This window comes from Plutella xylostella, chromosome 23 (genome assembly GCF_932276165.1).
Source record: "Plutella xylostella chromosome 23, ilPluXylo3.1, whole genome shotgun sequence".
Classification (NCBI taxonomy): domain Eukaryota; kingdom Metazoa; phylum Arthropoda; class Insecta; order Lepidoptera; family Plutellidae; genus Plutella; species Plutella xylostella.
This window is the reverse complement of record NC_064003.1, coordinates 4,687,536-4,700,652: the sequence shown is the minus strand read 5'-3', so window position 1 is coordinate 4,700,652 and position 13,117 is coordinate 4,687,536. Positions and strand designations below refer to the sequence as shown.

At 36.3% G+C, this 13,117-nt stretch overlaps 1 protein-coding gene across 6 annotated transcripts in view; it reads right to left on the bottom strand.

Moving 5' to 3' along the window:
* The window catches only part of LOC105382854 (syntaxin-binding protein 5), a 182,338-nt gene that overhangs the window by 42,133 nt on the left and 127,088 nt on the right, over positions 1–13,117 (bottom strand). For all 6 annotated transcript variants that reach the window (XM_048629355.1, XM_048629358.1, XM_048629356.1 and 3 more), the window contains exons 2-3: positions 12,226–12,323; positions 933–1,115 (exon numbers count right to left, since the gene is read on the bottom strand). In XM_048629355.1, coding sequence (XP_048485312.1) covers positions 933–1,115; positions 12,226–12,323 — 281 coding nt within the window. The remainder of the gene's footprint in view (positions 1–932; positions 1,116–12,225; positions 12,324–13,117) is intronic.

Below are 13,117 nucleotides of genomic sequence, written 5' to 3'. Positions count from 1 at the left end.
GAAGTCGCAAACCTTTCATTCGTCATCATCAGCCTATAATTGTCCTCTGCTGAACATAAACCTCTCCCTAGGGGTGCCACAACACTATGTCCTTGGTCTTTAGTAAGTTAGTAACATAAGTAATATTTAAATAATCAGAAATATCCAAAATCAGAAATTTCCTACGAGGCTACCTCTATCCACTTCACTTACTACATAATGTTACTTTACAGACAAACCTTGTGTAGAAGGTTTTTAAAAATCTCGAGTTAATGTTTTTTTAACACAGTGTCTCGGTTTTTAAGTTAAGTCTTATAGTAAAAGTTTATTAAAGGTAATGCCTCTAAAATTGATGTCTAGACCAGATAAAATCTTTACAGTCACTTTATACTTTCTACATAAATCGTTGCTCCAAAATACGAACTTTCTTTGATGTATTCTTGTAAAAAAAAGTTTTAACATACGCGTTACCCGTAAACTTTTACGATCATATTCACTGCGAAAAATCAACATTCCTCTAAAAGTTAAGTTTATATATACGTATAAACGTTATGTCCCTCGTAAAATTTACCTTATCAATCTTATTAGTTTTTTTAAATAGTTTTAACTTTTCATAGACAAAAAACAAAAGTCCAAAAATTTCACAACCTTACATCAAAACGTCTTTCATTCACCCAAAGAAGCCTGGAATAGATTGCTTTTACCAACAAAGCCGCCTATTGTTCTTACACTTACTTTAATGTTGTGTGTTTTTCAATAAAGTTATATTTTAGATCCACCAACCCGCACTAGGAAAGCGTGACTAGGCCTAAACCGTTCCTTCATTGGAAGGAGACCCGTGCCCCAGCAGTGGGGCCGTGAAGGGTCATGTCATGATGATGACGATGATGATATTATATATGAAATATTGTTTTAGTTAAGTATCGTAAAAAAAAAAACAAAAGCCCACTCACCGCTCCCGCTGGAACTTGAGCGCCTGCACGCGCTGCACGGTCTTCTGCCGGAAGGTCCACAGGTGGATGTGGTCATCAGCCGTGGCGGTGACCAGCGCGCCCTCGTTGACCACGAACCGGGCGTGCAGCACCGCCTCGCCGCTGTCGTGCCGCGCGTGTGCGTCCACCCCCGGGCCGCCGAGACTGGTGCCGGTTAAGGTATTGTTGTGTAGGTTAAACATAAATATAAGTTTATTGTGGTGAAGCCCGGACTCGTTAAACTATAGAAGGAATGGTAGAATACATGTGAAGTGTGCTGACACATAGGCAGCATCAACATAGCTACGGCAGTGCAATGGAATTACGATTTCCTTGTAGCTTGGGTATTAGTAGTTTGGAAAGATTGGTGTAAAATGGGCAGACAAAGGCCAGTGCAATGGAATGACTTTGTCGTTGCGGTAGGTATACGTTATTGTTGCGTAATTTGGAAGAGTACAAGTTGATGTCAAGTGGTACTTATAGACAGGCAGGAGAAAGGACATCGAAACGAAATGAGCTTACAGGTTTGCAGATTCCGGTGAGTCTATGCCTATGTTTAATGCCATTTAGCTATTTAGTTATTACGAGAAGATCGCAGAATTTTTCCCGCAAGCTTCCCTTGGAAATTTGTATTAAATTTATGTAGGTATTGTTGCTGTGTATTTGCAGATACGCTAAACTGCAACCGTCCTCTGCAATTACATCCTAGCAGCATCGTATACTATTAGGTATACAAGTGCAGCTGGATGCGGTAAAGCCAGCGGCGCGTGAACACACGGCGCTACCGACAGCGCTCCGTGTGTCGGACCAAATTCATTTACCTGGCTGCAGCCTCGAAACTGTGTGCTTGGACAGCCTTAAAACTAGTTAGGTGAGGCGTTTTGCTTTTGTTTTGAAATTTAACATAGCCGCGGGTGGCTGCACTTTGAGTAAATACTGGTGTAAATATACCTACATAATTACATAGGTATGTGTGTCACGAAGTAACCTCAAAAATGGTAATAAGGTCCCGGTTCCCGCGTCACCCCGTTCTCGACTCATTCCGCTCTGCATTTCCATGAAAGCCCAAATCGGTTTCCGCTCGAGTGAAGCTTGAATATGCGTATTTATATTCTCTGTGGGGGTGTAAGTACCTGCACCTGGCTCTCTCGAGTGGAACCTTTGTGCATATCCCCAAGGTCTAAACTGCCTTCCTAAGCTTGGACCATTTCCCACCACGCTGGTCCACTGCGGGTTGGTGGGTTCACATATCTAGATGTGCTAAATCTAGATATGTAGGTTTCCTCACGATGTTTTCCTTCACCGTAAGAGCGATGGTATACATTGTACTTAAATTCAAAGAACTCATTGGTACATGTCAGTGCCGGGATTCGAACCCGCATCTCTAGCGTGAGAAGCGGGCGCTTACCCGACTGTGCTACCACCGCTCCGACACGAATATGCGTATTGTTGTTAGGTATTTTATACGATTTAAGATATTTAGCGGTGTATTTGTGTATTGTAGAGTATTTCATTCAGTTTAGTAGTTCATACTTTTATTTAATTAATGTACCTAAGTAGTAAAACATATTAATGCACATACATCATTCACTTTTAAATGTTCGTCATCAAGAGTGACAGATGCTTTTAATTAAAACAGCGGCGGCGGCGTTACAACAATATGTTGTGCTCAAAACATCAATTTACATTTTAATGGCAACAATTGCTTCATACGCCGCGCGTAACGGAACGTTGCTGAGAAGCTACGCGAGTTTTGTGAAACATTACCATTACAAAAGCAAAAACTGTAGCAGCGCGAACAATGCAATATGCAACTTAATTCTAGAAAATGAGATACCTAGATAGCAATTTAATTTAGCAAATTGACAAAGCTTTAACTGAACTAGTTTCGTAGTAACACAAAAGGCTTTCATTACATGAGAGTAGGTACGGCTGTAGCACGCTCGCATAATGTTGACAGAGTTTCACAACTCGGCGACTACAAACAAGCACATAATGAATCAAACAAGAAACTAACTTATTCACTAACTTGTTTCGCATCAGCAAATAGATACAAGGGAAAAGCAAGATACGGCTTTAAAGTCTCCTCGAGTTTGAGTGGAATGGAACGCGAAACAAAGATGGCGGATCCAAGGAGAGCGTATTTGCTGTCGTCAAATACAATTCGATTGTGGACCACAGATTCCTCTGAATCTGAAATATATCTTACATTTTGCGTACCTACCTAATGTAACAACCACATTTTAATTATTTGTCGTCCGTGATGTGAATGTAAATTAAACTAACTGATTCTATCCGAAGCTGTATAGTTACATGAAGATATCGACCCTTATCCACTTTGATCAGTGACAATCGGTTAATCCCTAATCGTGAAAACATACAGGTCTAACTAAGAGTATCTTTTTTTTAAAGTCGATTAAAAATAAATGTGGAAACCAGGGAAGCGCAGTTACGTCCGTCCGATAAATCTATTAGGGGCGAAAATATTTCCCGGAACCGGCGAATACTACTAATGGAGAAAGATCCGAAGTCCCTATCATGCCAGGGGGGTCAATCTAGACGACAAAAAACTAAGTTGCGGAGCGCTTTTCCGTGAGACATGACTCTCTCTAGTTGTATTAAACGTGCCGATTGCACGACAGCTCTTGTTCTTTCATATTTGTCAGTATAGAGTAGCCTTCCTGAACGTTATTCGTCTGAAAATAAATCGTTTTCACGCCATTACAGTGAGCTCCGTGCCTCACCTTGCCGACAAGCCAGCTCTATGAATTAAATGCACTTTTCTGTAAGCCGAATAAGTCGCATTCTTTTTTGGATCGCTTTTATTTGTATGAAGATTTTCAGTCATACCTTCAATAAAAATGCGATTAAATTAATCATAGTCTAAATGTGCCAACACACCTTGTTTGAAAATTCACCACTTTTTAAAACATCCCCGCCTCCTTTTGGTCTGATATCCGTCCTCCATTCCATTATTGAATAATATCTTTTTAATCTTTTTATCTTCGACTGAAACGGGAATTAAATGTTACCGTAAAAAACGATTTTAGACGCAATTGTAGGATCAAGGGAATCTCGTTGGCATGGCACCGCCTTTTTGTAATAATGGCTTTTTTGATATTCCTATCTTAAGCCAAACCTTTTCTTTTAGGTTTCTGGCCTTTAATGTAAAAGGGTTGAAGTTGAAGTGAAGCAAAATGAAAATTTATTTAGGCAAAGTCAATATTAATTCTAAATTTCATTCTTTTTTACGTGAATCGACAACGAAGATCCTTAAAGGTTTCCTATTTCACTAAATACCTTTGATAATAATCTAAAATAAAGTTTTCAAAATTTAACAACATCATATGATACTTAATGTTATTTATAACAATGCGCTAATACTGTAGGTCGTAGCTTACCTACTGCAAGACTGTGTAGTTGCGTTACTATCATACGTCATATTCTCCAAATTCCACGGTCCTTTGATCCTTTGCCCAATTAAAACTATTAGGTAAATTACTTTAAAGAATAAATATTAGGATATAAATTACGCTACTAAACAAGACTCATAGCTAAAGGCTCATCTAAAATGTATATAAATGTGCGAGGGCGGCGAAGGCGGTGACACTAATTACAAAAAGTCCTGTCGTCTCGGCGGGAGGCGGTCGCCACGCCTCCGCTTCCTGTTTGTAAACGACACAAAAAACATTACATAAATGTTTAATAAGCTGTGTCGGAATAAACTTTTTCTTTTCTTAGTCATATTTTTCGTTTGTTAGTTATAAATGTAAAAGTAACTAAAGACCTTAGTTGGCCTATATAAGGTACGAAGGTATTTGATTTACCTAATAGGCATGTTTATTTCAGCTTTTTACATAAATCTTTTATGCTCAACTGACTGAGATCGGTATTCCGAGGTATAGCGTACAGGATGCTAAAAACACTGGTTTGACAGCAGCGATAGTGTGGTCATGTCGATTGCCTGTCGATTGCCCGACCACCGTGTAATGAGCGTATAAATGGCTAGATAAGGCCATGAATTGCAAAAGGTATGGATGGTAATGGTTGGATGCAGAAAGCCACGGAATTGCAAACTGCGCGAACTGGAAAATGCAATATACAATTATACAGTGCCTTATATTATTAGTATATACGGTTCGTATAGTTTATGATATACCTAGATATGTAAGTGCACCTAATGACTTGAAATTTGTATCTTCATGTAAGATGCTTATAATAAGATATCGTTATTTTAAATAATAATCGCCTCAAGGTGTTATTTATTACAGACTAGAATTATGAAACGTCTTCATAAAATAGTTGCTTAGTAGAAATTGGTAATTAATATTCAAAATTTTCTCGATTATTTAATTAGTTTCCACTTTGAAGTGTAACATTTATTAAATTACCAAAACGAAACAGAAGCGAATATCTGTAAAGAGGCTGGATATTGGATAAATATCTGAATTTAAGTTGATTATTTTCGAAGCATGATAAAAAATATAAATTAACTTAAAACATAATAATATTTTAAGTTAATTGAAGCTTTCAAAATCTTATATGGTGGAAAAAACAAATTAGGTATGAGCACTTACGAGTAAGATAAAAATAAGATATGTACTTTTTGTCGCAGTAATTAAAATGTATTAAGTAATAAACTAAATGTCTTTGACCAGCAGTGAGAAAATATGAAAATATTTATCATAAAATGATAGAATTTTACAATTACTTGGGCAACAATTCATTTCGGGTTTCAGGTTTTAGCAAAACGATTGAATAAAGAAGGAGTGGGTACTTGTAATTTGTTTTCAGTCCAATAACTAATTTCAAAAGATCCCTTAACCGCTTGAAAAAGTTCTAAGGAACTCCTTTAGGTCGCCATCTTTTTAATAAATTTCCCTTTCCTTAATTAATTCAGGTTCTTTCATGGTACCAAGACGATACGCTTTGACTTTAAAAATATTATTCATCTTTGAAGTTTTCTGTTCTAATTGGTGAGCCTTGAAACTTTCTAACGAAATTTTAATACAAATTACCTTGTTTACCTTTAAATAAAATCTGTAATTACGCATAAGTTTTTTAAACATAATTTTATAAAAGACTCTGTATGACTTATGAGACTTATGCGCAAAGAAACTCTGCAGACCAAAAACCAGACAATTTCTTTTTAAATTATTCTTTTTCTGAATTTCGAACTAGCAATAAAAGAAGGCTAATGTTTTTACGATACCCGAAGTTATTCAGGCATTCGGCACGTCGGATGGAGATATTGTAGTAACGAGGGTCATTCTCAGTTTATAGGCCCTTTGCATTGATGGGGTTAGAGAAGGGATGTGGCCGACGAGAATTGAACTAATACTTTAGATGGCCAGATATTTAATCTGAAAAAAACCGGGATATATAGTTTTGACGACCGAATGGCGTAGTGGTTAGTGACCCTGACTACTGAGCCGATGGTCCCGGGTTCGATTCCCGGCTGGGGCAGATATTTGTTTAAGCACAGATATTTGTTCTCGGGTCTTGGATGTGCCCGTAAAATGGCAATAGGCCCGCCCCCTATTACATTGGGATGGGACTAACATAACACTCTGGCGAAAAGTGGGTGCAGCAATGCACCTCTGCCTACCCCGCAAGGGAGTACATTAGTACAAGGCGTTAGTGTGTGTGTGTGTGTTTTTTTTATATATAGTTAAAAAAAAATAATATTATGATATAGTGTAGCTCTAATGTGTGTAATTTAACCTAAATAAAGTGCTAGACAAGGAGAGATGTTACGGTCATGTTTCTAAACAATGGCTGATGATAAACATGATAAAGTTAACCTTCTTTGGTAATAAGAGCAAACATGGTACATAAATAAATGATCGCTTAAAAGTATATGTATAGACATAAAATTGGGTTTAAAAACGAGCATAAAAGTTTCACAATCGGCGTTAAACCGTGTTACACCTCTATCTAGAATGAAGACGTAACGATCATAATAAACGGATCGTTGAAATGTGCGGAAAACTAGCCGTATTGCCTGTGATGTGCCAAATTATACGAGCTGAACCAATTCACAGCCTTACCCACCACGTTGTAAGGGTGGAAATAGACTGAAGGAGTGTATAGACGAGAAAAGCGTTGTATGAATTGGATTCAGGCATATTGACAGTAGGACTGTTTCTTTGTGGAAATATAATCTGACGAAGATTAAATAAATGTGGAAATAAATTCCACAATTTAGTGATACCAAATTTTAGTCCAAGGATATTTTGCTATGGCTACCGCTACAATCTTTGCTACAACTTTCTGATTATTTTTGTAAAAAGAACTCCAATTCAAAACCAACAGTCGTCCAGCTATTCCGCATTCAATTGCGACATTTTCAATTTCTAAAGAACCTTGCAGACGGGAGAAAACACGTGAAAGCCTGAAAGCTGCGACAACGTCTCGCTGGACGCTGCATTCCGGAAATCCGGTTAGACTGAGCTTCCGGTATAACTTACGCCCTTGTGAACAGGGAAGTGAAGAATAAATGCCGCTCTTTCAGACTATTTTCAGATGTCTTTCAGTCGTTAGTGCCAAACGAGACGAGTCATCTACGTGATTTTAGCATATTTTTTTTTCGTTTATAAACGGGAACTGTCTTTATTACAGTTGTAAGTTTATTTGTATAATTTTGATTATAGAAACCAAAATTAATGTTTATATGTAACCGCAAAATAGTGAAATCTATAAATTGTAAACCCTGTTAGGTATATTTCCTAGGAACTCGTAATTTCAAATAGGTTCCGGTATGAAATTCTGAATTCTTTTTCACGTGTTATTTAGAAAATGGAAAGATAGTAGACTGTATTTTTTATGTTTAGTTTAGGGGAACGTGATGGTCGCTATATTTTGTGGAACTAGCCTATTATACAGCATATTAAGTGTAAAAAATAACATCAGTTACCTAGCCATAAAATAATATCAAATAATAATCCTATCAAAATATTATTCATAGCCCAGTACTATCCTTTACCAAGATGAAGTATCTTGTTACCATCTTGTGAAGGGGAACTTTCAACTTTAATAACCGAAGTTGTCGTCAATAGACAGAATAGCTCCTTGAGAAGTACCGAACAGGAGTTCGTCATAATATAGCCAGGTATTCATTTAGAAGGGGAAATTCACGCTACAGCAGTTTTACTTTGAACTTCGTCTTATTAAAATCAAATACAACAATATTATACAAGGAGTTTCGGCAGATATCAATACGTTTTATGGAGTTTCATTTTAAGTTATTGTTGTCAACGATTCTAATCTGAGATTAATAAGTAAATACTTACACTTTAATGGTAAGTATAAAGTTAGCTTCAAAGTTATAGTTAAAGTATGAGGCTCATGAGCAATGCCTATATTACAATACCAAGTATGAGTGCGAGGTAACAAAGCCTATTATGTAAAAACAATCAGACTTAAATTAAAAACACATCCGTCAAGCTGTTTAAAATTCGAACGATAAAAATGTTGAACACGCAAACGTTTAACCCTCCGGCAGAGGAGCGGAAACTTTTATCAACCAACAAACAGGGTCTAATTGGCCCTCCGAGGTTTAGGGCTCGAGTGACCTTCAGCGCGCGAGGGGTTGAGTCGTTCTGTCACGTGTTACGTTCTCAATTACGGCATTATAAGAATTTTCATCATTTCGAATCATTTTATAATAAAAGTTCTGAACAGTAAAGCTTTAACCCTCGGATCTTTGAAAGCATCGATTGCACTAACAATTTACGATATGAAAGATGTATTTTTAAGAACGCTATCCACGTCAAATCGTCGCCGTCCGGCAAAACATTTAAATAAATTATCGAATAAATCAAAGCGTGCACTTAAAACCGCCATCTTGGAATGGTCGACGCGTTGTTTGTAACATTTTCGCGCTCGTTCGGTGCGAATTTATTCGCAATTCATCATTTCTGCTCTGTGTTGGTCCCGGGCGCCATGACAGCTACTCTGTGAACGCGCATATTTTACGTCGGCGGAGAATGAGCCTCGCGTGACGGAGCACAATATCTCTTGTATGTACGAGGAAATGTATTACAAAAGAAATACGCAGATTCAAATTGAATGCCTTGCAATATTTTCCTGATTTCTGACGAGGCATACTGTTTTTTAAGCTGTTTAGAAGCGAATTTTCATTTTTTATATCCGTATGTGAAATTTTAATATCGTTTTGTTAATAATAACTAATAAAGACTCACACTCAAAACATAAGTAATAATTAAATTATTTGAGTTCAGGAACTTACTAAAATCAAAATGAAATATTTTTGAAATAAGTGGATACATTTGTCACACAGTACATCCTTATTTCAGCCAAACATAACTCATAAGTGTTATGTGTGTAGCATCTTATTGATATTTATATTTAGTATCTATCTATCTATGTATTTGTGTAGATATATCAGCTGTCCGACACCCATAACACAGGTTCTGCCTAGCTTGGGGTCGGATGGTCGTGTGTGAGATGTCCCCACATATTTATTTATTTATTTATTTATCTGCTGCTAAACTAAGTTTGATCTGTATTTTAGGTGGCCGCGCCCGTAACCCGTTTGTTATAATTATAATATTAATTGTTGAGATGCTGAAATTAACTGTATTTAACTATGGGTACTGTAGATAAACTATGAATTGTATTTAGTAGCTTTAGTGATAAGTTATTACCTATTGTATGAAAATAAATTCATTTATAACTGAAACTTCAAAAAACATTCAAAGAGACAACATGAAAGAAATTGAAATTCTACGTAAATAACATTTCCATTTATTCCTATCTATTTGTCGGATTAAGATTAAAACTTTTAGATTCAGAAAGCTTTTTAAGAGCCAAAGCGAGTATTCCGCGAGCTTTACAAATAGAGCTTACAAAATTATTCTTGCTGATGTAGGATTCTGGTTTACGTACTTTCAGTTATGTTCATTTACACACACATAAACACACACGTACAGGGGTTCAGATTGTAGCACTAAGCCCTAGTTTCACCATACTCTGTTAGATCATAAACACCCTGTTATATTACAACAAGGGATTAATTGTTCATTTTTGACACATCTGTTAAGGATTCAAGATGGAAATTTTATTTAAGATGACACTTACAATGTAACAGGGGTGTTATTGATCTAACAGACTATGGTGAAATTAAGCATATAGAGCTTAATAGAAGCAGAGTCTACAGTGTACACCGGTAATTCCAAGTAATTCCGTGTTCCGAGGAATCACCGGCTCACGGCTACCGACTCTGCTCTGTGACTTCGCGTGAACCGAACCAAATGCTGAAGGAAGCGTATAAATTGGAATCTGAAAACGGATGCACATTTTGCGGCTGCTTATTTATTTATTAAATAAGAATAGTATTATAGGGGCATGAATCTTTCAGTCATGATGGAAAAAATAAAAATAAGTAACCTACCATTTTAAAATGAGAGGTTTTAAAATATAAATAACTTATCGCACAAACGGAACTTGATGTCAATAATTCTATCTACCGATGACTGTTAGTTAAGATTACGAGTTAGGACTTATACTGTAACTGCCATTCATTACACATAGAGTTATTAAAATTGGCAGCAACAGAATAAAATCGCGATCCCCTCGGAATAGAATATTGTTTCGGGTGTTTCGGTTCACTGAAGGTGAACGCATCTGGAATCGCATTAATGTGCTCAGCAAGAACATGGAAAGATCGTTACGCGAAATGAAATTCTTCTGTTAGTGGGAGAATATTGGCTAAGTTTGGCGCTCTTAATGGTTAATTCGGGGTTTGGTTATTGTTCATCAACAGCAGAAAACTAGCTGTAGAAACGAAATATTTCTATAACTACGCCACGTTAGGTACCTTTATTATTAACATAATAATATTATTACTGTGTACCTACATAAAGGTAACGACTATAGCTGAAAGCACAGTTATTCCTTAGATACCCAAAGCCAAAATGGTTCTATACATTGTCTAAAACAATAAATGACCACATAGATAACCCTTTCTTAATAAGTTACGCAAATATTTACACGAAATGTTGCCACCGAGTACAATGTAATTAATCATATCTTGTAAGAAAGTGACCTGTGTCTGTTACCTTGCGAGGAGTTCACTCACTTTTACTCTTATCTTTATTTACCTACACTAGGCGCACTTAGTTACATGTTTTTTTGGTATTTTATGAAGTAACAAAACTTATTTTTTACCTATTACTCGTATATGTGAACCGATTAAATCAGGATAAACAAAGTTGTTTCTATCATGGAAAAATATAAAGTATTTACGGAAATATAAAATACCTACTTTTAATTTGTCTGAAGGTAAAGTTCTTAGTTTTCCAAACCCTATTTCATACTAACTTTATTTCATGAACTGATCTTCACAGCTTTCATAACATATCCTGCCAGTGTCCACAATCTATGATTTAATCTGAGGCTTTCATTTCACACGGCACAGTGAATTCACTGAGGCAACATTTCCCGCCAGCTTTCCTATAGCTTCTGCGAAAGCCGTGGCCACCCCTCGAGCGAAATTGCAACACGGATTTGAAAAGAGAATTCATATTTTAAATTTAACGGAAAATCGAGTGCGGTTCAACATGGCGGTTTTCGATATTTAAAAGGTGTATGGACGCTGAAATGTTTGCGACATGAACGAATATGAGGCAGGTGATTGGATTGTATTGTATGCCAATGTTTTTGACGTTTTCGCCGGAGGGTGCTTCGTTTTCATGTCCCTAATAGTTACGAGTAATACATAAACGGAAGACCCATTAGTGAGTTTTAATATTATCTACTGCTAACTTTAGGTACCGTTTATTATGTCCTAAGATATGTAGTGATCATACATTTTCGTTTGACAACCTAAAACAATATTGATATAACAATATTTTTCAAGAAGGCCGTATAAAAAAACTTAACTTTTACGGTGGATATAAAATTTGGATTTGTGACATAAAAGTTCCATCTAGAAGAAGTTTATTTAATCTTTATTTTTATTATTAGAGCCTAAGCTAAAAAGAAAACGTGTTACATAAATATGAACTTTTTATATTATGGGTGTTGTTGATATGTACGTACCTACCTACGGGTATTATGTGCAGGTGTTCTACGGTTATATGTTATTGACCTGCCCTTTATGATTTCGGTATTATAACTTATATTAAAATAAGTAGATTTTAAGCTAGCGGGTTACGCTAGTGTTAGTATAACCACAAAACTATTTCAGTATGAATTATACCTGTCTGTATTCTTCACCTTCTGAAACATTAAGTATGAGTGAAAAGGATACAGTCTGAGGTTGCCGCCCTTGTCACCGATGGCCAGCAGCTTCTGTATGGGGTCCCAGGCGATGGCCGTGGGTGCGAACGGGAAACCATGTCGGAATGTCTGCGGGGGAGAAAGGGACAGAGTTAGTTCTTGGTGATGATGATGAAGCATTGTAGGAGATACAGTGATTCAATAAAGGCTCCAGTACACAATGGCCTTTTAGGATAAGACTGTAACGATATGAATAATTTTATAAGTTTCTATCATTTGCAGTCTCGTTAATTGAGTGAAATTAATAAATTATTTCTAACAATTCCAAGTTCGTCTAGTTTATTCCGGTCTGTTTTTCCAGAAAAGACGTTTAACTAACCAAAGAAACAGCTGAGAAAGATAACTTTAGAGTCAATTGAGTAACAATTATTTTGCTGGATAACCTTTGACAACATACATTGTTGCAATAGGTAAGTATACGAACATATGTTTCAGATAATTTTATTATACTAAGTAGTTGAGGTAGATAGGAAACCTACGTCATTGAATACAATTGTAGGTCAGTTACACATTTGACTTTCAGATTCTTGATGAAATGAGTGGTTTTATTGGGTCAGACAATGCACCTGATATACTAAATGGGGGATTAGTTAAAAAGCGGCAATCTTTGCTGCAATAGATAACTTAATTTAAATTTTAGTGCACTAGGTGCAAAATATACGAATCTAGTCACTATGTCGCCAATTTTTATAACAAAAGTCGAAAAAAAAGACAGGCGAATAATTTGCTAATAATAGTTACTAAGTATGCATAACTGCTGATTATCAAAATATATATATGTTTATAGATATATATATTTTGATAATCAGCAGTTATATATCTACAAACGCTATCTTTAACATTTTAAATGATATACCTATAGC